This window comes from Girardinichthys multiradiatus, chromosome 4 (genome assembly GCF_021462225.1).
Source record: "Girardinichthys multiradiatus isolate DD_20200921_A chromosome 4, DD_fGirMul_XY1, whole genome shotgun sequence".
Classification (NCBI taxonomy): Eukaryota; Metazoa; Chordata; class Actinopteri; order Cyprinodontiformes; family Goodeidae; genus Girardinichthys; species Girardinichthys multiradiatus.
This window is the reverse complement of record NC_061797.1, coordinates 15,823,990-15,850,858: the sequence shown is the minus strand read 5'-3', so window position 1 is coordinate 15,850,858 and position 26,869 is coordinate 15,823,990. Positions and strand designations below refer to the sequence as shown.

Sequence of the window (26,869 nt, the reverse complement as noted above, 5' to 3'; positions counted from 1 at the left end):
GGGGATCAATAAAGTATCTTTGAATTGAATTGAATTGAATATACTGTAATGTAGTCAGTGTACGGCTTGTATATCAGTGTAAATTTGCTGTCCCCTAAATTAGTCAACACACAGACATTACTGTCTAAATTGTCGGCAACAAAAGTGAGTCCAGCCCTAAGTGAAAATGTTCAAATTGTGCCCAATTAGCCATTTTCCCTCCACAATGTCATGTCACTCATTGGTGTTACAAGGTCTCAGGTGTGAATGGCTGTGAATGTGAATGTCGCCATGCAGGAGTGGAAGAGGATTCCAGAGGCAACCTGAGAGGATCTAGTGAACTCCAGGCCCAGGAAAGTTAATGCAGTGATGGAAAATAATAATGACCACACAAAACATTGACACTTTGTGTAAATTTTGAATATTTTCACTTAGGGAGGAACTCAGTTTTGTTGCCAGCTGTTTAGACATTAATGGCTGTATGCTGAGTTATTTTGAGGGGACAGCAAATTTCCACTGTTAGACATACTGCACACTGACAGCATTGTATCAAAGTTTCATATCTATACTGTTGTCCCATGGAAATATATTATATAATATTTACAAACATTCAAGGGGTGTACTCATTTTTGTGAGACACTGTATGTAAGACTTTGAACTAGAGATGGTCAAAATGCAATACAGACTGTGACAATACAAAAATAGCCCTTTAATTTATATAAGCTGTGATTCAGATACCAGTTTCAGTATCAATATTTAAATTCAGCTGATCCATATTGCTCCAATACCTAATAAATAACATTTTATTGTGTACAGCAATATGTACCCTCCCTTCTTTGGCTACGTTGCACATGACCAGAAAAAATGATATTGAATTGTTTGTGTTTTGTCTAATCATGTAAGATTGCAGCATATTAAACTGTACCTTTACTTAATGTCCCACCTCAGAGAGATGGTACACTCTGTTTACCACCTCAGCATATCGCACAGAGCAGAGCTTCCCCTGAGGATCTCACCCGCTTCTCCCGCTTGGTAATGTAAAAAGAAAACAACTATCAAATCCATCCACAAATAAAAGTTTTAGTTTCAGCTTTGTCATCTGCCTTGTCTTGTTTCTTCACACAGAACCGATCCAACACACTCATCTTGCCAATCCAGTGTACGGTGAATGTTGCCTCCCACAGAGGCATCGAAGTTCAAATCACAGGAGCGCTGAGAATAGACACATTACACGCAGTAAGTTGAAATTTAAAACATGCATTCTTTAACTGGAATACTGAATCAGTATTCATCTTACTGTTTGTTGTTTTAGCTCTGACTTGAGACCTTGTGGTAAAATAGTGGCTGCATGCTTTGATTTAATCTCCAGCTGAAGTTCAAAATCCTGGAACTGATAACGAGTGCTTCAGCGGAGCTCCCCTCGACCAGCCCCATGTTTTTACAAGAAGAAAAGCCTGTCAGACATGTGAGTCAACAACTGTTGCTGGAAACTGCTTCTACACCGAGTTTGACCTGACTAAAAACGTACTTCTTAAAAGAATCAGACTAAGATCACAAGTTTTGTCTCTTAGTTTGTTTGGGTTTGTCTATTTTTTTTTTTTTTTAAGTCTTAAAAGAACATTTTCAATAAAGGGGATATTATAAATTTTTTCAATGACACATTTTATAAACTGACCAATAACCTATTTTGATGCTGTGGCCACTTTCTATGAAAAGCATAAATAAAGATTGGTATAGTCTCACAATTAATGTCCCTGTTTGAGCTCACATGTTTCATGGTGCTGAGGGACCGAAAGGACCAGCAGCAAATGCTGTAAAAGTATGAACTTATGTGTTAAACTTTGCCGCCATCTACTGGTACTGGTCATTAAAACTTTGTCATTCTGTGTCACAGTTTCCTCATCTTGCTAATGAAAGCAACTGGGCAGTAACTGTTCTTTTCCACATAAAAGAGTTAATGTCTGTGTCATGACGTTGTTTGGAATACCGGATATATATATAAGTGTAAATTCTTAAAATTTAAAAAGCCAATGAACCAAAGGCTTTAAGTCATTTTTTGGTTTTATTTATTTTATGTCTGTAATAAAGTTTTTCAGTACTGTAACAATTGAGGGAAGGAAAGACTCGAGGAAATAAACAAACACTGCTTCCATTTAGCAAATGTTTTCTTTTTGTCTAAGAGGTTTAGCAAATGTGATCAAACAGACGGCACCACATAAATGCATGCTGTCCGAACTATTGTATTATCAACAGAAATCACTAAGAGTTACAAAAGGGAAAAAACTCAAGATTGCCAGAGAAAAGACTGAACCCTGCTGGGAATACATTGATCTGTATTATGCTAAAGACACTGAGCAGCTGCCTGCACTTCCCTAATCAGATCAACCCTACTCATGTAGAAGTCTGCAAACATAAACATGGAGCCTAACCTTATGACATGTCACACTCTCCCCTCTCAGTCCTGTTTAATGTCTATTATCTTTAATAGAGTGTTGTGAAACATTGCTAATTTCACATTATTAAATGAAGCAATAAGACACCATAATGTAATTGAATCCGAGTGTTTGAGGTGAAATGACATTTTTTCTGATGCTGTCTGACAGATAATCTTGGAGATCAGGAAGGAGGGAGATTACAGAATCCCTACATGGATTATTGTTGGCAGCACCCTGGGAGGGCTCTTATTGTTAGCTCTTCTCAGCCTGGCTCTGTGGAAGGTAAGGTTGGCACCAGAAGTAGGAATTTACTGGAACTTGCGATCTCATTTGCCACTTTATATCTTTTCATCAACAATTAGATTTTTTAGCAGTGCCTCATGAGGAAATAATGTTATGTTTGCATGCAATTACAACAGTATATTTTCACAGGTCCTGCTGTGAAAAAAACTGTGGTATAAGAATTACAGAACTACTAAAGTAGAACTTTGATCATTGTAATATAATGTATTCTATTATATTAATAACGTGTCTATTTATTTCTTTCATTGAGAAAGACTGCAGTCAATTTTGTTGTATCTGTACATTGGAAATATATTTTCTATTTAATCCTGGTGAAGCTGCAAGTGAAGTTTTTTTGTTCCTCTATCTGAGCCTCGTGTCTCATGATTCTCTGTGAAATAAAAGCTCAGGCAGCTGGGGTTTCGTAGAAGACTTTGCAGGTAGTGACAGATACAGTCTGCCTCCATACGATTAGGAAATTAACACAGACACTCATTTTCTCAGGATAGGTTTCAATTAGAAATTGTCAAATTGATGAGATGCTCCTGGCCTCTGCTAGCCTTTTGTTTTCTGTGACCCTTCTGTAAAGCATGCACTGACAAATGTCATAAGGAAGAAAACTGTTCATCCTAAATCGTTTGTTGAAACTTATTTTTACTGGTTTGTATGTTTTTCCTAAATTAAACAGATTTCTTATGAAGAATTAGCATATCCCAGCACAGAGAACCATTCATAGTCATAAATAAGGACTAAAATGTTGTGCAAAAGTCTGAAGTGCATCCCTCCAGTCTCTAACCTTCCAAGCAGTCAGACTTAATTGTATTTAGTTCCCAAGGCTTTCTGACATTTTTTCTTTGGACTTTAGATACTTTTTCACATTTTTTAGTCCAGTACCTGACTGTCAGGTGGGTATTTTAAATTGGATATTAGGCACTTTGTTACTGGCAACCTGTCACAAATACATAGTTGGCTTCCATTTGTTTAGCTGATCTGTAAACAATGCCAAAGGATACCAGGTTGACACACAGAAAATAGGATTTCTACATTAACGACATGAAAACTTGACATACAGTAAATCATCAACTTAAGATTTGGGAAACTATTAATCTGCCTCAGATTGTTTTTAAATGTGTCATTTCAATGTAAATTATAGTAAAGCAAATACAACACAATATGCTGCCATTATCTGAAGAACTAGACTGAAACTGAGAGAGGAAAAAAACTAATTCCATAGAAGTATTTTCAAAGGTTCTCAGACAGGCTGAAGAACCATGATCAACACCGCTTTAAAATATTTGATGAAGGTCAGACTGAAACATGGTAGTGGCGGCATCATGCTGTGGGGACTAGCAGTATGAAGACACACTGAATAAACTGCTGATTGGAAAATATGGCGAGATTGCCTTAGAAAGTTTAAAGCTGCTTCATAGTTAAATGCATTTCAGATGGGAAAGCATTACAAGAAGGTAATTAAATCTATTAAAAGCTTTTTTCATCTTTTTCACAGGCAGTCTTTGGAAGCAAAAATTTAAAGACATCAAGGGCGGTTTAAATTTTTTTCAAAATTGTTTATACTTTGTGCTACCTGTTTTGCCTGAGGTGTTTATTGTCTCAAAAAACCTTCCAAATTTGGTTCACACCCGATGTCACAAAGATTTTAAAGCATATGCATATAGTAGTTACGTGTAGGAAGTTGGAACCTTATTTCTTTGTCTTACTGATCTTCCATGCAGCTTGGATTCTTCCGCAGACAGAAGCGGAAAGACAAGGAGGAGCAGGAGGCCAATGGGAAAGTAGCAGAGGAGCGATAATGCAGGCTGAGTGAGTCCTGCAGACACCTTTTCCACAGGGGACGAGAGACTCAGGGACCACCTCACCTCCCCCACCGGTCTCCAGCCCCACAGTGGCTGTTACACAGACAGAGCTGCATGTCAACTGATGCAAGGCTTATTCATTGCACTGGACCTGTCCCACGTCACCAGCCTCTGACCCTCAAGTCAGCACTGTCACACTCACTCAGCACTCTTGCACTGGTACAACATTGGTCCTTCTTTCATTTTTGTATTCCATTGCCTGTGGTGTTGTCCCTCCACAGATCTTGGAGCTGTGGTGATTTTTTTTTTTTTTGTCTTCTGGCCATATGTAGAAATGAATGGAACTATTTCTATTAATTTGGTTCAACGGTTTTTGGCTATTTCCTATTTGTGTATATTTATTTATCATTAATTAATCTTGTACAAATGTTTGTACCTAGTAAAACACCTCATGGGTGACTCTCCACCCAACTGATGATGCAATTGTCAAGGCATTATACAGTAATAATCAGCATTGTTTAGTTGTCAGAATTTAAGAAAGAAGAAAAGATGCATGATGTTTAGCTTTCAGATAAATTTCTTTACCATAGTAAAGGATGCTCCTGAATCTTACATCTTCAAACAGACACACGATGCTCTATAAATATTTTGATGCACTTTTTACATTGTAAAAAAGTAACTTGAATTTGTAAATAACCCAGTGCCTTTTTAAATACCCTTACAGTGTTATGTTTTCTACAATATTTCCCACATTATATATATATATATATATATATATATATATATATATATATATATATATATATATATATATATATATATATATAAATCCTTTTTTAAGTTAAGCAAAAAAACTTGGCTTTATGTCACATGATCACAGTATGAGACAGTTTCATGCCTTTTATTGTGCACTGCATCAGAGCAAAAGGTGTGCATGAAATACTAATTATAAGCAGATGGTATAAATATTAGTACAGAAATAACATATGGGCCCAACTGTAATATGGTGAAAAGTAAAACATCCGTAATGTTTATTTTTGTCTTTATTGATTATCTAAGGAGTTTCAACTGCAAAATAAACTGGAAATGTCCCTCTCACATTATTCTTTTATCAATCAATAATTGATTCCTGCTAATGCAAGCTATACCTGTTGCTGTGCAATTTAAAAGAAAAGCAAAGAATAAATTGATGTGGAAATAGATTTGTTTGTGCTTTTTTAAGCCTTACAATGTTTAAATAAGAGTTGAACATGGGAATATTATCCCCAAACTTAAATTCAAACTAATTGTGAAGTTTGAAAATGTCGTAAGAGAATATTGCTCTTTGTAAACAAATTGACCAACTTCTTATGAGTGTTTTTGAACAGGTTTAATAACTATCAGTTGTATAGCTTAGCTGCAAGATTTTACCATTTCAGGTTCTAGAAACTGTAAAAACTCAGTGAAACTTATGTAACTGACTTCATGTTGAGAAAGGTCTGAAATAACCTTAGATATGTTGTCTGAAATATATTTTAAATAACTTGGTATTGATTGTCATTTTATAAACAATGAGTGCATGACTTTAGATTTGCTACAAAGACTGTTTATAAAAGATGGAGCAAGCATTTAAGTACACTGCCTTGCAAAATTTCACAGACCTTAGACTCTTTTACAGGCTGTCACATTAAAATCTTACAATTCATTGTATTCTGTTGGGATTCCATGTGATAGAACAGTAAAAATTGGCACATAGGTGAAGTGGAAGGAAAGTGCTGTGGGGATGCTTTTCCTTAGCAGGTACATGAAAGCTATTAAGGGATAAGTATGACACCTCAACATGTCAAGCTTTCTCATAAAATACAGAATCATTTAAATTAATCTACAGGTAAATAACATGTATTTTGAAACAAAATCTGTTCAGGGTACCTGGTGTCTATTTAGAAAAATAAATTTCTGAATAAAATAACTAAAAGCAGAACTTTTATGGTAAATGGTGTGCATTGTGTAGCACTTTATCAAGTCCAAGGACCCCAAAGCTCTTTACATTACAATCAATCATCCACCCATTCATGCACACATTCACACACTGACAGTGGTGAGCTACATCGTAGCCACAGCTGCCTTGGGGCAAACTGACAGACGTGAGGCTGCCATACAATCGGCACCAACAAGCCATCTGACCACCATCAGCAGGCAAGGCGGATGAAGTGTCTTGCCCAAGGACACAACAACTTAGATGGACAAACTCAGAAGTTGACCAAGTGGTTGGCCCCTGTTTGTTATGAGACGCATTGTCAATCTGAGGAAAATATTTAATATATAAGGGTTAAAGCTGTTTTTGTAAATGGTTTATGATGTTAACGACTTAATTATAAGTTTCAAACTGTCATAATGTGGTTTGCGGGTGGACCAAAGTGCAGACAAGAGCTCGGCAGGATCATCTTTATAATTCATAAGTTTATTTATGAAGTCAAAACGTAGCAAAAACACTGCAGGAACGAACCAGAGTCCAAATACAAAAAACTTACAAAAAATCACTGCAGGTACTCCAAGGCAAAGCATAGCACAAGATTTGCAAGGTAAAGCAAAACAAAGCATAATCATGGTCGAGAACGAGGAGTGACGAACACCAACAAGGAACCAGCAACACACAATGACACAAAACCAACTAATAAATTGATGGGGCAGGTAATCAAGAGAACTGATAACAGATGCAACTAGGAGGCAGGGAAGCAGAAGGAATGGGTGAAACAAATACAAAGGCTGAGGAAGAGTGAAAGGAATAAACAGAAAACACAAACTGAACAAGAGAATAAATCAGAGGAGGAAATAAAGAATTAGAATAACTATGAACTAAAGTACACAGAGAAACTAGAGGGAAAATATAGAAACCAAAACAATAACCCAAGAACAAACAAAGAGCCCATAAGAAGAATCTAAATTACAAAAATAAACAAACCACACGTAAACAATAACTAAAGCTGGGATAAGAACAAATACCTAACCATAATTAAAAATACAGAGATACTAACTAAGAATCCAAGGATGAAAAATCATAATAATAATAATAATAATAATACCACAAAAGTAATAAGAAAGCAACCACAAAAGAAACTAAGAGCTAGAGAGAGACAAAACACACAAGGAGATGGTAGAGGGAGCAAAACAAATTAATAACATAATATAAACATCTAGACAAAATAAACAATCAAAAGAAACCATAAAGCAAAGTCCAAAATGTCACTCCGTGACACAAAATGGTGTGGTCTACTTCAGTTACGTCTTTTGATTCGACTTCTAGTCAAAAAACAGAAAAACAAAAGATTTGTTTTGTACACTTTTGAAAACCAATAAACATAAATCAGAAGTGGGTTTTCACAGTTTTCCCCCAGATCTGCAAATCTGAGATTTTTAGTGATGTTGAATACATTTTAATGTAAAATACATAATTTGCGTCACTAAAAAGTCTTTCGGATTTACAAACCTTATTAAAGCTACCTACTTCACCATTTTTTGTATCTCTTGTCACAAGTGTTTTTCATCTGAGCATGAGGACAACCATTGATCACAGAGCTATTGTCCTCTTGGGAGCTTGAAAATACCTTGAAAGGAGATCAATTTGGCAATGCTCTGGTGGTACAAACAGACTAACTCATTTATTTCACAGCATGATTATCTCCTCCTGCTAATGCAAGATTTAGGGTATGATCAATAATCAGATACTAAACCTAACAAGTGCAGGGACTGCAGGTGGATAACCAAAGAAAGGCTACATATTTACCTGTTCATACTTAAATTTTCAAGAAATTAAAGTTGCTATAAATTTTTTTTTGAAATCTCTCAAATATTTATGTTAATATTCTCGTTTTTTAAACAAGAACTTATTTTCTAAGTCCTCGTTTCAGCATGTGGTTCATGCATTCTGGGGGCTTTCTGTAACGCAACAAAATATGATAAATATTCATTGAAAGTCTTTCAATTTTTCAATATGTTTTTGAATAAGAAAAATGGTGGCATTAAACAAAGCTAACCACAGCCTAGCAGATAGGCTTTGGAGGAAATTCATCAGCTGTAATCAGCACTTCAAGAACCACCAAACATAGACAAATAAACATGAGGTATAGCAGTCACATCAGGGGAGTCTTATTCTCAAGAGAAATCAAACCAGATGGTTGAGTGCGTGGCCCAAAGTCCTCCTTTCAGATAAACACAAAGAAGAAGGTGAATTATGATTTGTTTTTCTTTTCACAGAATCAGAATTCCATGCCATTTCATCTCCTGGTGTTGGTCCATTGTGTTTTGGCCAGAATCTGAATGTGTTTTATGGAGATTGTGTTTTTATTTTTCAGAAGGCCAAAAGTACTAATACCTGATGTAATGACCATGATATCACCGTGGTTGATTGGCCAGCAAACTGTTGTGACCATAGAGAATCTATGAAGTAATGTCAAGAGGATGATGTGACACACCAGACCCAACAATGCAGATGAGATGAAAGCTAATAATTAGGTAAGGTGGGCATCCTGAACACCTCAGTGAAGCCACAGGCTGATTTAATCCATGCTACAGTACAGTCATGCAGTTAGTCATGCAAAAGAAGCCCCAAGGACTAAACATCTACAGTACATGGACACACTTCTCAGTAGGGCCTCTGTATTGATCTTATGGAATATTCAAATTTTCTAAGAAAATGAATTTTAGTTTTCATTAGCTGTAAACTATAATCATCAAAATTAGCAGAAATTAACGTTTGAAATACAGTACATCCCACTCTATTTATTGAGTCTATATAATAATCAGTTTTACTTTTGAGTCGCATTTTAAAAATACATTTGCATTTCAATGATCTTTTAATTTAATGGGATGTACTGGTATAAAGGTGGAGTATGTTGTTTAAATCCAGTATGAAATGCAGCATCTGTAAGGTGCCACAAATGCATCTGGGATTTTGTTTTGTAATGACCTACATCCACCAGTAGGAGACAGTGTTTACCAAACATATCTCAAACTACATTGCAAGAACAAAAAAACGTCCTTCGACTGATGTATTTACTTTATTTGCTGTTACATTATATTGCCAGTAATATAACATTCTTCTTACATCCGTGCCTTTATAATTCATATAAGTTCTATTTTTTTTCATTTGCTTGGTGGTGTCTACAACAAACATTGTTATTCACAAGAACAGATAAAACAGCAGGACTGAGATCTTCTGTAGGAAATTCTTTTTGCACCTAAAAAACTGTCATCTCAGAAAGGAAAGTCCGGTCCAAAGCATCAGTTTGTGCCAGTCATTTTGAACAACTGGTTTGCCACATGGCTGGCATCTTAGGTTTTAACCTCCATAATTTATTTCCACAACCACACAGAGCAGTTTTCCATAAAATACCAAATTCATTGTGAAACAATCATATCATCAAAGCTATTAAAGTTTTCCAGGTACTCCTCAGACACTGGTGCCGTGTGTGAAACACTAAGGCCCACAGGCAAACAAGATTGGAAGATTTGTTTGGTGCAATTGGAAATGTTAATAAGGTATAGCAGGAAAAAAAACAACAAAAAGGAATATCAGTCAAACAACTTCAATTAAAGACATGCAATAAATCCAGCAATACCAAACTGAAACAATTTACAACGAATAACGACACTGTGCCTTTACTTATAAAAGCGATGCCAATTATAAGTAATATGTTGCATTAAAGCTGCAGTACATCTTAATATAAAACGTTGCCAGTATTAATGCAAATTCTTATATATGTTTTTTGTTCTGATAGGTAAATATGCAATGTAAGATTGTGTGACTAAAACATGTAATCTGAATGCATTTTTATTAGTGAACTCACTGCACTGTTTGCAACAGGCTTTTAGTACAATACGACCTGAACAATGTAAAAATCGGCTCTTTGCTGATGTGTCTGTTATGTATAGATACAACACTTGTTCTACTACTAAATGACTTAAACAAGAAAACTGGTCCATCTCTTGGATTTAAGGGTCAGTTAAATAAATATCAGGATTAAATTGTTGGTGGAATTTGTGGGAATTGTTAGTTATTGAACAGAAATACAGTTTCTAAGAACCTCCAGGAAACCTGAAGAAATATAGTTCAAGACCACATAAACATATGAAAACATTTCGGCAACTGGGAAGTAAAGTATGTAGAAATCAAATGCAGTAAATTGATAGAAAAAAAGGGCTGTAGACTTCTTAAAAACAATGACATTCCCTGAGGGAAACCTGCGGCATAATGACACACTTCAACATGCTATAAAAGGTACTCAGTAATGGTATTAACTGCTCTATAAAAGAGACTGAAAGCCTAAAGCTTTCAGTTATCCTCCAATAAATATTCACAAATTTAATTAAACCAAGCTTATTTGGAATTAGTCTTTTTATTGAACGTATTGTCTCATTTCAAGAGCTTGTGAACTCCAATCTTACTGACACTATCCAAACAGACTAAACAGGCTCATTTTCATCTTTTTTTTTACATTCCTCAAGAAGCAAGAAGAATGAAAAAGTGTTCTGACCACAGTTTTGTAATCCCACAAAAACTCTTGATGCCAACACAGATAAAGAGATGCAGAGAACAAGAAATATGGTGGAAGAAAGGAAACAGCAGCACACAAAGTTGGAAGCAGTCAAGCCATCTGCATCCAGGTGGCTCCCTCACCTCTGGGCTGTACAGTGGGCTGGTTCCCTCATTTGTGTGTGGAGGGTTTTAACTGCAGCCAAAAATGACAGATGAAAATGTATGAGCTATCTCTCCTTTGGGTTACCCCCAGAACAGATCACGTACCTGACTGATGACAATCATTTTTCAAAGGTTCTATTCAACCTAACGCTCCATTAAGTATTTCTTATTTAAATCATCATCTGCACACTGAGCCAGACTGTTTACATTAGCATTTTTATTCACAATAAATTATGAACAACAACAACAGGACCTGTACTTTTGTAGTTTGTTGAGTGGAAAATTTGAAATGTCCAGGTTTGAAGTACAAAAAAAAAAAAAAATTGACAACCTAAAAATCCAATATCGTGGCCCTGCACATAAAACTACAGCTGAGGGCAGCCCATGTGGTACTTGTTGCACAGTTTGAGAGCCATGGCAATAAAATGTTAAACCCTTTTAAAAAATATATACAGATATTACATGCAGAAATGGTAGAGCACTGCTTGATTTTTGCGTTTACAATACAGAACTTGAACTAATTATGAATTATCATTATTATTACTTTAATTATAGACCAAAAAGCTGACACATGAATGTAATTAGCTGGAAGAAATAATCAGCCACTTCTTCCTCTGATGGAAAAGCAATTTATTTACAGACAGGCTTTATATGATGGACATTATGGAAAAACATATTTTAGGTTCAGTGAGTACAGAGTCCCTGCCTCCCTCCACGTGGCCGGGCTGATACCTTGTGTCCCAGTCTCTTTGTCTCCAGAGCGAAAAGGTGCATCTCATAGAAAGTTCACAGAAGGATTCAACTGTTTAAAGGGCTCAGTAGGCTTTGCACTTAATTATCATCCCAAGTGACTGGTATGAAATAGATCAATGTGATTACTAGACTTGTTATGAACACATTACGCACGAGCAATGGCAGATGACAGAGCAAAAATAAAGGCAGCTTTCCCCCCACCACGCTGCATTCAATGAGAGTATGGAATCGACTTAGAACTTGATGAGCCTTTGCGGTCTATGATGGACAGCGTGTACTCCGTGTTGTCTATAATCTGGAGAGGCACCATTCCTTGGATTTCTGCGTGCGTAACGGAGCGCGTCGCGCATGCTTTGCTCTGAGCGGGACTGGAGGCTCTCCAAAACAAGCTGCTCAGCATCTTCCTGATCTCTGGCCTCATTAGGCAGTAAAGGATCGGGTTCAAGCAGCTGTTTGTGTGGGCCAAACATACAGTGACAGGGAACACGTAGGTGTGCACCATGTAGTATGATGTGTCCCAGTTGGCTGCGTTAAATTTGACCAAGACGCCCCAGAAGGTGATGGCGTGATTTGGCATCCAGCAGCAGAAAAACGACAAAACGACAATAGCGACTGATTTGGTGACTCTGGATCTCCGTTTCGGGTTGCTGCAGTCCATGCTTTTCCGCCTCACAAAGCGCAGGAGCATCAGATAATTGACACAAACTATGAACATCGGAATGATGAAGGCTATTAATATTTTCTGGATGTGGTAAAGAGCGAGCCAGTCGTGTCCCTCTGGAAACCTGAGGAGGCAGAGCTTTTCCCCAGCGACCACAGTCACGGCGGAGAAGATAGCCGTGGGAGCCGTGGCCACAGTGGCTGCCAGCCATAGCACCACGCACACCCACTTCACGCACCGTGACCTTCTATAGGACCTTTTCTTCAGGGCTGAAGCCACTGACAGGTAGCGTGTCACGCTCATCGCGGTGAGGAAGAAGACGCTGGCGTACATGTTCATGACTGTGACCGACAGGATGATTTTGCACATCGCGTCTCCAAACGGCCAGCTGAAGTCCAGAGCCGTGTCCACAGCCCAGAAGGGCAGAGTGAGCACGAACTGGAAGTCCGTCACTGCCAAGTTAGTGATGAAAACATTTATAGTGGATCTTTTTCGACCCTGTCTAACCCTCATGAGGAAAAACACGAGAAGGTTCCCCACCAAACCCACGGCGCACACCACAGAGTACACCACCGAAATGAATATCCTTAGGATGGGAGAGCCGTCAGCGCTAACGTCGATGTCCTCGAAAGTGAACTTGTCATCTCCAGGGGAACTTTGGTTCTGCGCTGCGCTTTGGTTGAAAAATTCATCCATCTTTAAAACCGCGCAACATGCGCCCCGAAGAACATCCCCATATGAGAGAGTTTATGCTCCTCCTCAGCGCCTTGTCATCTTCATCGCTTCCCTTTGAATGACAGCTGACCTGGAATCCGCTTTTATACAGGTGCGTCTCTCCGCTGCTGCGTCACGATTGGTCGACTGGAGGAGAGAGAAGCCGACTGTCCCGTGTTAGAAATGACTGCAAAGCGCCGTCATTCAGTAGTTAAAAGGAATAGAGACATTTGTTAAAAAATAAACGAAAACATGTTTAGTATTTAATGCAAGACCGCTTGCTGGTTCTTTGACTGGATGCGCTGCGCACAATTGTGCTGCGCGTAAGGACAGTCCGATCGAATATTTTATAGAGGCAACAGCAAAGATAATCGACGACAATGTAAGACTTTGGACTTTAAAAAATAAGTGTTTTTGTTACTGACATGTTTGTTTGTTTGTTTGTTTGTTTGTGCTGGCGCACTGTTTCGTGTTTGTCATGACTTCTGGGCTCCTGCTCTGTCAGCAACGCCATCTGTTAAAGTGCTTCAGTGACAAATGTCAAACTAAGGTCTTCTGTCTTTATAAATGAAGAGCATTTACATACAGGACATTAACGTTGGGGTTGTCCTAGTGTCCTTGTTACTCCGCAAGAGGGGGCGCTAATCTAAGCTCGTTAGTATTTGCCCCCTTACACATGTCTTCTGTTTCTGCTTTTTGTCACACTTATGTCTCAGACAGCAGGCAAAACATCATAGTGAAATACAAAATGCAATGTTCAAATGATTACTTCATTTATTGATAGAAAAAAGCAACCCAAACCTGACTATATGTGAACAAGTAAATGCCAACCAAACCTCGGAGCTGGTTGTGCCACCATTGGTTGCAACAACTGCCATCAAGATTTTGCAATGGCAATGAGTCTTTTCATTGCTGTGGGAGAATTTTGGCTTATTCTTCTTTCCAGAATCTTTTTATTTAGGTCACATTTCTAAAACTCTGTTAGTTTTATGTCAGATCTTCCAAAATATGTTGTCTCCAACCCTTAGAAATGCAACCCTTAGACTGACAGATGTCAGTAACTTTGTTTCTTATCTGTTCTTGAATCTCTTTAGATTGGGGCTTGATGTGTTGCTTTTTGAGATATTCTTGCCTACTTTGTGTGGTATGGAAAGCTTTTTTCCTTGATTGAATAATTTTTGGTTTAAAAGTTACATTTACATTGGTTATCTTTGCATGACCATTTGTTTGATGAAAAACAAAAACAAAAGGAATCTGCCAAGGGGCCAAATACTTAGTCACAGCACTGTAATAAAATATGTATTCTTAAAAAAAGAAAAAAATGTAAGTATTTTGGTCATGTAATTTTAAAGACTTGAACTTCCATTTGATTTTCATTTTTCACATTTAACCAGAATTTCAATAATTTATCTTATAAAATTAGCTGATACAGGGTAAAGTTTTATAAATCACTGCACCACTTATTCTTATTCAAAACAAGTAGTGTAGCATATATTTTATTCAGATAGGTTTTAATCAATATATCTAAGTAGAAACTTTGTAACTGTAATAGATAAATTAACCTGGCAAATTCCAATAACTTACTTAAAAAAAGATGCTTAAGCAACTTAAGTAGATACATTAAATTAAATTGAGATCGTTTGCTCATCTGGTTGTCCTATGTTAAAAAGTAACTAAATATAGTAAGAATTGCTTTGTGATTAATATGTTACTGAAATGGTTTTGACAGCTGTTCAAAAAGGGTAGTATATAAAGTTTTTATTCTGAGAACAACAGCTAAGATGTGAAGTAAATTATATAAAAAAAAAACTACCCCTGGCTTAAAAAAACTGCTAGCACAACTACTACTAATACTACCTTCTTTAGTAGTAGTAGTAGCTGTGCTAGCAGTTTATCTACTATGAGTAGTAGTAAACATCTACTACCTTTAGTGCTGTATCTTAAAGCTGGGTACCAACTTAATTTTTTGCCCCTACACAAACTAATCTGAGGACTTGTCTGAGGACACCTTTTAGCTTTTACTAAGCATAAATATGCTTAGTAAACACATAAGTGGCTTTATTTAGCAACTATTCAGACCCATTAAGTGGGTCTTTTTCAAAAAAGCAACCAGAGACAAATCTAATTGATTTTTTCCTGTATTACTGGAGGCTTTTGAAGACTGGCACAAAGGCATGTATTGTTCTTTTTCTTCTGGCTGGCTGGCCCCTTACTGTCCCAACGCACCCACAGTTGGCCCAGTCCTTGTCCAGTAGTCCTTCCGAGATGCAGTCAGACCAACAGATGTTCAACCTCTGCTATAAGACTGGAAATAATTTGCACAAAGCTGCTGCTAGCTTAGTTCTTGTTTTTGTACTTGCCTAAGAAGACCATAAGGTTGGAACCAAACCAGACTATACATATAACTTTCTAGGTAACTAAGGTGGGATGGAATTGTGAGAATCAAGTGAAGGAAGTTAATTTTTAGATCTACAATCTACAGCTACTAAGGATGTTGTTTACTAACTTTCTTTCTCTCTTCCAAAATGATATTCATTAGTTACAAATATCTGCAAATAGCAAATTATGCAAACTAAGGTGAAGGTGTCAGTTAAACGTGTGACTTCTAGCATCTTTTAGGACTGTCAATAGCTGCTTTCCTTGCTGAGGAGTTGGAAACACTGATATTAATAATACATATATAAACATATCAGCCTTAATGTTCTCCAGCAAACATTCATTTTTTGTGAGATTGTCCGCAGGTCACACAGTGGCCCCATATTAGCTAAAACATCTTTCAATCTGAAAGTTGTGGGCCCCTGGACAAGGCACTAAATGTATTGATGTATGAATATGTGGATGTTTGTGAGTGCGAATGGGTGGTTGCTATAACTAGAAAAGCGCTATATAATTCCAGTCCATGTACCATTTATATGGGTTTGATGCAGGACAACTTTGGATAAAAATTGGGACACATATGGGTCCTAATTGTGTTGTCTGTATTGAGCTGATTGTCCTAACACCCATTTGACGCCCAGTTAATGTTTACACTGTGGGTTTATTTGGTTTTGTTACACTGGTAAGGCAAGGCAAGTTTATCTACACCTGGCAATCCAAAGAGATTTAGACAAAATCTAGTTCCACGTTTCAATCATTCATCAGTGATCAGTCAAAAAGTTAATTGGTTAGTCAGTAACAGTAACAAAAAAAGTTTTCATTCTTGATTTAACCAAACTGTTTTCTGCACATCTCAGGTTTTTAGAGACACTGGTAGGAGCGTTTTGCATGAGCTGCAGCTGCCTGACTGACCAGTAAAGACCAGTAAAGACGCCATTGCATTAATCCAACTGAATATAAACTGTGTTGTATGTAGTTGACCCGAATGAACCCAGGCCCACTTCTTATCCTTTCAGACTGAGCACATATGCATGCTGGTTAGGTTTCTGATGATTACAACATGATGAATGAGAAAAAGGTTTGTCTGAACCGACACATTCAGTGAAATTCTAATCCAAATGTGTCAGTGTAAGAATTGTATCATTTATTAACAATTACATTTAGAAAAAAAAAATGTGCAATGACAAATGTTATAACTTAAATCACTAAAATATACTATTGTTAAAAAAAATATATATATATATATATATATATATATATATATATATATATATATATATTATAGTGAGTCTATTTAAACGTGATCGTTTTAATCACAGATTCCTTCAAAAATGTTACTAGGTGTCCTTCCTGGAAGACCATTCCTTAATCTCAATTAAGGATTATCAATATATTGCACAAAAAGGATCCCCTGGTCTAAAGTGTTTTCTCCGATTTTGAGTGAACGCATCAGTGCCTGAACGGATCCTCATCTGACCCACTGAGAACCCGACAGCCCTCAGCCTTTCAGGGTGTAGCTTGCATGCAACTGGATTGTTTGACTGTATCCGATTTCTTGGTGCAGCCATTCCCCTTTAAGCATACTCTCGGTCCTTGAAGAGCCAGCCTATTGTCTGAAAGTCCTCCCATCTGTGGGGGTGGTTTTACAAAAAATTTGCAGAGGAAAAAGTTTTCAAGCTGTCACTGGACGTCGGCAGGAGACTGATGGAGGACAGGAGGACCAGGCACTCGTCGGTCAATATTAAACTTTACAAAGTAATCAGAGTTAGAATCGGAATGCACCCAAAACAAGCAGCGGACGCAAACGATGATCAGGCCTATGTGGGAGACTTTTACTAGGACCGTGACAGCTGAAGCGCAAGGTCCAAACAAAGCCAAACGCGCATCCAACTCTGATGGACTCAATCGTAATTCACCACCGTGGAGCTGTTTGAAAGGCATTAGATGTTTCTAACACACAGGTCCCAGTTCTGACAAAATGAACCGTTCGGAGTTGGGCCTCCACGCTGCTGGACAAAGAGCGTCTCCCATTCAAGTCCTCGTCGCTCTTCTGTTGGTGCTGGAGATCTGCAAAGCCCTCGGATCCCCTAACGAACCAGGTCAGTGATTCCCTCACAGACTTTAAAGTCATGTATTTGTATCAACATGACCTCTTGTACGGCGTCTGTCTCTGCAGTGTTCATTTGCTCCATGAGTGCATCTAATTAAAGCCAGAGAAGGCAGAGCTAGACAAGTAATCCTGTCTGTGACTTGAAGCCAGCTGTGACCACTGTTTACAAAGTTGGAGCTGACCATAGCAATTAGAGCCGTTCTGCAGCTCAGTGTGGTAGCTCTGGAGATCTGCTTTTCTAATGAACCATGTTGGATGTGTGCATTTGATCCAACACAAAACCCCCTGCAGTGCTACTGCTCTGACACTGACCTGTGACCTCTAATGTCAGCAGCAGGAAACTGCAGCTTTACTCTGGGAATTTACAGGATGCAATATCCACAGTATTTTTATACCCAAGCTGGTTCCCATTCTCCTGCTGCATTGGAGAGATCCGCATCTGATATCTGGTCAGAAACACTCCCACGCCTATATTCCTCTCACACGTCCATCTTCCCAGCAATTCCCTCAGTTTGTTGTTTTAGATGCAAAAAGCCAAAGGCTCTCCTAAGGTTAGGGAATCAAAAGCCTGTTTAAATGCACTCTAATCCTGTTCACATCAGATGCATGCAGAGAAAACAAATCATCAGGGATTCAAGACAAAGATGTAATGCTGAGGAGAGGAATTACTTAATCAGTTCTGATGGTAAATGATGTTACAGGAGTTTCAAAGAGTATTTCTATTTTTCTAACACAATTAAACAAAATCAAACAAAGTGACTTGGGCACAGACTTAATTGAAGACAGTTGATTTTTTTTCCCAGTTATTTTTTATAATCCTTATGTCTTGAATAGTCAGTCACTTCATTGTAGTCATTGAGCTAAAAACTTTGGGACGAACCACATTTAACAAGAACCATTTAATATTAGCATTAGGCTTGCAGTAGGTATGCTACGCGACTATTGGCAAGTCATCGGCTGCCAGTTGTGCTCCAATTGTAAACATACCCAGGTTACGAGATACCTGCGACTTGTGCTAGATTTACCCAAGGTTTTGTAGAATCAGTCAGTTTATGTTGTACCTACATTAATGTCAGAAAAAACGTTTGTTTTGTTTCTGTTTTTGTCTTTTTGTCCGACTTAATGTTTCAGATCATCAAGCAAATGTTTACTTCAGATGAAGGTAACCTGAGTATATAAAAAAAAAATGCAGTTCTCAAAAGATCATTTTATTTATTATGGATAAAAACCAACCTGGCCCTATGTGAAAAAGGTTTTGTCCTCTAAACCCAATAACTGGTTGTACCACCCTTGGTGGCACAAATGCTAAAACGTTTTTAGCCAGTCAAAGATGGACTTGTTGGTGTGTTTCAGGTCTCAAACTGATGGCTGGGGATTCTCTTCATGATTTTCAGTTTGTTAGCAGAATTCATAGTTCAGTCAATGATACCAAGTTGTCCATGACCTAAAGCAGCAAAACAGTCACACTACCACCATCATTTTTAACTGTACAAACAATGTTGTTAGTTTTACGCCAAATTTAGTGGGATACACACCTTCCAGAAAGTTCCACTTTTGTCTCATCAGTCCAAATAATTATCAATAAGTTTTTTTGGCATGTGTCAGATGGACCTTGTTCTTTTTGGACACCAGTGGTTTTGGCACTGGAACTCCCTAATGGATGCCATTTTTGCCCAGTCTCTTTCTTATAATGGTGGCATGAACACTGACTTTAGCTGAGGCCAAGTGAGGCCTGCAATGTTTTAGATGTTCTGGATTCTTTTGTGACGACCTCCTGGATCAGTCATTAAAATGCTTTTGGTAGGATGGCCACTCCTGGGAAGGTTCAACACTGTCTCGTGTTTTCTTTATTTGTGGATACTGGCTCCCACTACAGGTCCCTGGAGGCCAAAAGCCTTAGAAATGGCTGTGTAACCTTTCCAAAGTAATAGATGTCAATGACTTTAATCTCTAACTTTCTCTTCTGACAAGTTGGGGAGTGGGAAGTGGGGGGCACTTTTTCACATAGGTCCATATTAGGTTGGATAGCCTTTTTTCCTTTTAATAAATGAAATCATTATTTGAAAACTAATGGTCTTTTAGAATAACTTGTCTGTCTTAGTTTTTAACATACATAAATGATCTTGGAATCATTTTAAAGCCCTTTTAGATGAAACATACCCACTTGTAGGCCTTTTATAGGCCATGTATTTTTAAACAAACATGTTTTCTAATTACATTTAATTACATAAAAGCCATGATCATTTTACTTTCTTGACAGCCTCTTGATGACAAGGTCTAGACCTCTTCATTAAAAGCTGCAATTAAGTAATTTCTGATTCATATTTGTCTAATTACAATGGCCATATTCACTAATGGTGAGGATAATTCTTCTGAAATCTGACATCTTTGTTAATCAGATACAATAGATGTATTTCATATAACCACATTTAGCAAGAATTCAACAAAGTCCATGCAGACCTTTATTGAAAGTCAGTCATGCTTTTTAAAGACAGCTATGTTTGCTTTTTAATACTCCACTCTGCTGGAATATCTGAGTTTTGCAGAAATTACAAACTGCATGTACTGGAGCATCTCCAGTTACTTAAATAACTGAAATAAATAACAGTAATTGAAAAAGTGAAAATAATATTAAATATAGATTCATTACACTTTGTGATATTTATTTTTATAGAAAATTAGAATATTAAACAAGACAATTAAAAGGAGGCCTTTAAAAAAAGTTATTCTATGGTCTTGTTATGGCATACCCAATCATGGGTACGCCATGTTGACTTGAAAGCGGTTCAGCAAGCAGTCTTTGACATCCTCCACAAAGGGGTTGGGTTTTCATGACCTGTAACCCATAATCATCAAAATTAACAGAAATAAAAGCTTAAACTAATCAATGTATTTCATTTCTTGAAGTGAATCCTGAATTAAGCAACTTTTGACTATATTTAATTTTATTATTGAGATGCATCTTTGTGGATTGCCTGACCAACATAAAAAAGTCACCTTCTGTGTTTAACTAAACAAATAGAAGCCTCCCTTTGGGAAGGACGGCAGCGTCTTAATATGTTTCAGCTGGCAACAAGTTATTCAATCCAAGCTGACGCAATCAGAATCTTCTCATTCTTGAAACTTCAATGTCAGCAAACACATCTCTTGCTTGTGGGAAAGCTGTTACTCATAATCATAAGGGTTGAATTATCAGTCTGCATCAGTTCAACAAAATAACCAAGAAAATGCCTATAATATAAAAATGTTTCTAAAGTCAATCTGATTTGTTATTAAAACTTGGGTTTGAAAGAGTTCAGAAAAAAACCCATAAAGAATAAATGTGATAAAACAAAGTATGATCTGAAAAAAATAAGCCTTGAGTTTAAACTTACTGGGAAGTTTACCATTGATGCAAGGACTTTTTTCTCAATTATAATCCAATCAAAGTTTACAGCACTGGAAATAAATTGTTTGTAGGCTCAAGAAAACCACTTTTCAACGTGATTATTTGAAACTAACAGCTTCCGAGTGATAGAAAGCATAAAGATTGGACTCCAAGGATGGTGATGAGTCAATATTTACTGTACTAGAGTACATATATCAGAATAAGAAGGGCTAGAGTCGCATATGCTCACCAGATAAAAAAAATATAAATATTTTTATTAAATTTGTCTTAAAAAGCAAAGTGTATTTGTTAAACAAGGAAGTTGATCATGACTAATTTACTTTGCTCATCTGCTGTGTGCACTGTGTAACTTCAGACTTTTTGTCAGTTTTTTAATCAAATTTGAGGCCAAAACATTTTTGAATTTTATTTAAAGATTCTTTAGATTGTTGCTAAAAATTGCTCAATATTCTCTCCTGTTAAAAATCCTAGGAATAAATTATAAGTATTGTATGGTTGAGGATCTTCCTGTGTTTTCACAGACAGCCTATTGGATCCTCAGTCTCAGTGCAGGTATATTATTGTGGTTCTGCTACTTGAATATTTGGCCAACAACCCTCAAGATCTTATAAGAAATTTTAAAGTAACTTTTTTAGGTACACTGTACTCCTTAACAATCCTGCCACATTCAAAGAAACTTTTTTTTAAAACTTGTGATCATCTGCGATGGACTGGCAACCTGTCCACGGTGTACCCTGCCTCTAGCCCATAGACTGCTGGAGATAGGCACCAGCTTCCCTGCGACCCACTATGGAATAAGCGGTAGAAAACGACTGACTGACTGACTTTTGATCATAAGACAAATGGCCTGTTTGAGTTTAAATTCACTTTTTTTTGCAGCATTCTCTCCTTTTTTGCCTACACTTAGTTGTTTTTTTTCTCTTTTGTATCTATTTCTTCTTTTTGCTATTTAAATTTCTTTGTACAAAATGCATTTAGTAGTATTTGTTTTTTACGTGGTTGTAAGATATTGTTCAGGTGTGTACAATAAAAATATATATAACGGCAGTGACGGTCTACACAACAGATTCAGGTATTTGCTCTATGGACACAGTCTTTATTTTGTTAAAGAACAAGAAAAAGAAAAGTTAAGGTCTTACATCTGAGGCAGACATGCAGAATAATAATAAAGGTTCAACAAAGGTTTGAATCTATTTCAGATGAAGCCATCTGTCTCTTTTCATTTTTTCAGTACCAGAATCTGAAAATAAAAATCTATAGTTTCTTTTTTAAGCATTTTTTAAAATCATTATTAAAAGCTTTTTCATGTCAACATCATTCTCTAATAGTATGAAGTTGATTTTACCAGTGATGCATACTTCCAGCTTTCAATGCTACTATATTTCAGCAAATATTACACAGATTTTAAATATATATAAAAAATCCCAAGTTCTCTCTTTGAGGAAGAAACAAAAAGCCTGGACCAGTCAAAGAAAACATTTTATAGGAGGCAGGTGGATGCCAGCTGTGGAAATGTGTAATCTGTTATTTAAAGCATGATATTCTTTAATCTGGGGCTATGAGGAGGGCATAAAACAATAGTGAATGTGACTGTTTTAAATTGTTCTCTCCAGATAAAGACAGATTAAGAGATTAAACAAATGTGGTATATTTACAATATTGTCTTATAACTCTCATAAAAATAGATAAAACTGCAACTTTTTATTAGAAAAATATCAAAATAGAAATACAAAACATGGCTTTGGTTTTCTTTGATATATGGCAACTTGTCACGCTATCAATTGCAGAAATAAAATATTGTAGAAATTGTACCAAACTGATAAATGTTGAAGAGTTTATGAGATTTAGTTTCTGTATGGACCTTTTTCTTTTTGTTACAGAACCCTCTGTATTAATTTGACATTCGGTATAAATGCATACAGTTTTTTTTTTTTTTTTTTTACAATGACGGTAATGCAGTAACAAGATTCTTAACATCTAACAGAGTTACAAGTGTAATTTCTCCTGTTTGATGTCATTAATCCCAACAACCACAGTCAATCCAAATGGGATTTAGCAGTTTCATTCACCTCGGCAGGATAAAACAGAATCTAGGGACACCCAGCATAAATCTGTAGGTCAGAGAAATCATTAACAGTATGCGTTAAAAAACTGCTTGGACCATTGTCTCTGTTGAAAGTAGTGGTCCTGTGGTGCTGGCAGTGCAGTGGGATGTGGATCTGTAATGTGGTGCTGTCCTAACTGAACGCTTAAATCAGAATATCTCTGAGCTGTTGATGACTTAAATAAAAAGCATATCCATGACAAAAATATTTTAATGCAACAAGAATGGTTGAGTTATTTGGGTATTTAAACAAAAAATTCCTAATGGGGTACTATTTTTCATAAATAGGATTATATGGAGTGGTTACGACAAGTCAGTATCTTACGTCAGTTAGTGGGATTGGAGAGAAATTCCTATTCACTCTTGAACTGTGTAATTAATTCCTACAGTTTTTCTCTTTTGACTGATGTACTTCCTTACATTTTCCCCCTTTTGTTTTCAGCTAAATTATTACTACTGGTTACTGTGCTGAGACACCTGGCTGCATCCACCTAATAATTAGCTATGAACTGCAGTTTCACCTGTCTAATCACCAGTCAAGAACAGTTGGCAAAAGACGGCTCAGAAGGTTGTTCCAGTGTAAACTGGAACAAGAAGGTCCTGAGTCTGAATCCCATTTCAACTATTTCTGCATGAAGTCTGCATGTTCTCTACTGTGCATGCTGGGGTTTGTTTGGCTTCCTCCCGTCCTCTATAAATATGCAGATCAGGTTAATTGGTGCGTGTGTGTGTGTGTGTGTGTGTGTGTGTGTGCTTGCTCCTGTTTTTTTTTAGCTGAGTGAGGACCATTTTTTATTGGATTCCACCGTCAAAGTAAGGACCATTTGATGTTAAGGGCAGCGCCTGTGAGTGGGCTGCAAAGCCTCGGTGACCCGTCCCCCCCTTTTGGATGGGTTGTACTGGAATTCTAATTTCCCCTTGGGGATCAATAAAGTATCTTTGAATTGAATTGAATGTAAAGTGAGGACATTTTCATGGTCCTCACTTGCTATTTTGCTATGGGTTAGGTGTAGGACTAAAGTGTGAATTGTGTTGAGGTTAGGCTTAGGGTTAGGTATGTACTGGTAATGGTTGGGTTTAGGGGTAGGGTCAGGGTTAGGCCATAGAAAGGTTGAAAATGAATGGAAATCAATGGAAGTTGACAAGAGTCAATGCAAGGTCCTCATAACATAGAGTAAGACAAGAGTGTGTGTTTGTGTGTGTGTGTGTGCGAGCATACATGCTTGCATAGTTGTTTGTCCTATGTATCTCCTTGTTAGGATTAAAAGGGTGACAAACTGTTGCCAGTGCCTGCTTCACACCAGCTCTTTGTCTTATGCCCTTTTTCCACTGGCTCTGTTTTGGTCGGCTCCACTCAGGTTGCCTTGCAAGCGTTTCCATTAGTGTTTTTTACCTACTTTTTTGGTCCCTGCTCCTGTACAGGTAAATTAGGGCTGAGCCGGGACTACATGTGACGTGAACAGACTGCTGTTCAATGATTGGCCATGAGACCAGGAGAAATGATAATGTTTTCGCTGAGGTAGTGCAGGAAAAAGTTAATAAAACTCAAAAGCAACTACAATAATATTAGGGACCACAATGGCTGGAGCGGGTCTAACCAAAATATACTTTTACTATTTACAAATTATAAACCTACCTGAAGGCTGAAAGAAAACGAAAAGGACAACACGTCAGCTTTCTGAATTATAGGCAGGTGTAGAGCTTTATTTATTAACATCCTAAACCAGCTGATCACACATAAAATCAGCTGTTCAGACACACATCCATTTTCCCTAAAAGACCGAACAATACCACCATTAAACAGCGTGTTTAATTTGGAAATTTATTGAAGGTCCTTAAACAAAACCAGCGTCTGCAGGAGGAGGAGGGAGCAGGCAGAGAGTCCCGTAATTAGACTGCCTGCATCGGATCAAATGGGATGAAGTCCCACTGTGTCCGCGTAGTGCGAATATCCAATACCTAAAACAAACTTCACAGCGGTCAAAACTCTGCGGTATTTTGTTAGTCCTTGTCCTCATTATGGCTGAGACAAAAACTTTCTCATAAAGCCCAAAATTGGAACTTCTTCAGGCAAACTTTGGAGCATTACCAGTCCAGACAGCGGTGTCTCTCCTCTGCTTCTCCTTCCACAACCCCTCATGTCATAACCCCTGTGCCTTATTTTATAAGTTCTGGCTGGGCTGTGTTCCGGATCATTATCCCAGTGGATTATTTTATACATGGAAAAACATATATAAGACATTCTTGCATATAAAGTACTAAAAAACATTCTTCCTATTTTTTTTATTTCTGATTTTATTTTCTACATATTTATTATAATTTTTTTAGCATTTCACGCTGATTAATGTCAGACAGTAACGTTAATAGCAGCATAGCCACTATACTGATTGACGGCTTCCAGCTCTAGCTCCAGCCGTCGGTGAGTCTATGGAGATGCAACCGGCTCAGTGGTTTGTCATTAGTAGCTATTTGTGAATGCCACGTTGAAAAGGCTGGAGTTAATTTTGTTTTCGGTCTGCCTCATTTATGACAGAACCAGTAAAAACATCAAACTTTAACATTAATAAAAAAAACAATATTAAGCATTGGTATAACAGGAGCTCACTTTCTCCGATCATTCTGCTTTCTTTTGATACATTGACCTACTTCATATCGGTTGTAAGATATTTTCCACTGAATCCATAAACGCTATTTCCAGCTCAGTTTTAAACGCTATCGGTCTTTTAATATCACCAAGTTGTGTTAATTATACATGCACTAAATGTTGCTTAACTCCTTGTTTTCCAGCATTTCTGCAACCCAGATCAGAGATTAACAGATTGTTATTGCAAAACTTCTCAAACATTGCTGTTTGTTTAAAATGGCATTAACAATTAAGATTGTGATATCAGGCCATCTGTTTGCAGGGTTACTAGGACAAATAATGATTTGCCTGTTTAAACTATGTCCGTGCACTATTGTCAAAAATGTACTAAATAAGACGTTTATAGAGGAACCTGTTTGGTGGAAAACCCCTATCAGTAGGTATTAGCCACACTCTGCGTGGCTGTCAGCTTGACAATTCCTTCACGCTTTCTCCCTTATTCTCTAAATTGAGACCAGTCTGACAGCTGTGTGTTGCAAGTAAGATACTGACTGCACAAAGTAGTCCACGCGATCCCACTTAAAAAAGTGCAAACTATAACTGATCGAATTACTTGCAAAACGATAAATTCTAAAATGATTTGGGTTCCAGCAAGGATGGGTGGTCCAGCTTGTGCATCTTCTCTTAGTAAAGCCTGAATGGATACACCTTACACGTTTCATTTTGTTTTGTTATGGTCAATCTAAAAGCTGTTATGATGACAAGCCAAGTTAATTTATCCAAATAATTCTTTCCCACCTCACTAGAGGTGTTTTTGAATAATATGCTATAATACTGCATCAGTATCAATATGGTTGAGATGGAAGGACACGTACTTTTTTGAAGGCAAATTTTCTTTATTCTTATGCATCTCTTGGAGCTCTTAGAGACACTTCTTTGATCCTGCTGATACATTCACTTCAGGTCGCAGAAAATTAGAGATCATTTCCTTTT

At 37.2% G+C, this 26,869-nt stretch overlaps 3 protein-coding genes across 4 annotated transcripts in view; 2 read left to right on the top strand and 1 right to left on the bottom strand.

The window, feature by feature from the left end:
- The window catches only part of itga11a (integrin, alpha 11a), a 75,565-nt gene extending 69,853 nt beyond the window's left edge, over positions 1–5,712 (top strand). For both annotated transcript variants that reach the window (XM_047362264.1, XM_047362265.1), the window contains 5 exons: positions 928–1,011; positions 1,105–1,215; positions 1,349–1,444; positions 2,583–2,696; positions 4,430–5,712. In XM_047362264.1, coding sequence (XP_047218220.1) covers positions 928–1,011; positions 1,105–1,215; positions 1,349–1,444; positions 2,583–2,696; positions 4,430–4,507 — 483 coding nt within the window. In that variant the 3' untranslated portion in view covers positions 4,508–5,712. The remainder of the gene's footprint in view (positions 1–927; positions 1,012–1,104; positions 1,216–1,348; positions 1,445–2,582; positions 2,697–4,429) is intronic.
- Positions 5,713–9,545: 3,833 nt separating this feature from the next.
- On the bottom strand, positions 9,546–13,844 carry rxfp3.3a2 (relaxin family peptide receptor 3.3a2). The gene has a single exon (XM_047363645.1). It carries the CDS (start codon positions 13,294–13,296, stop codon positions 12,151–12,153), a length of 1,146 nt encoding a protein of 381 aa, XP_047219601.1. The 5' UTR covers positions 13,297–13,844; the 3' UTR covers positions 9,546–12,150.
- A 3,164-nt stretch (positions 13,845–17,008) lies between these two features.
- The window catches only part of LOC124867043 (A disintegrin and metalloproteinase with thrombospondin motifs 7), a 198,307-nt gene continuing 188,446 nt past the window's right edge, over positions 17,009–26,869 (top strand). Inside the window, exon 1 of the mRNA XM_047363243.1 lies at positions 17,009–17,789. Coding sequence (XP_047219199.1) covers positions 17,669–17,789 — 121 coding nt within the window. The 5' untranslated portion in view covers positions 17,009–17,668. The remainder of the gene's footprint in view (positions 17,790–26,869) is intronic.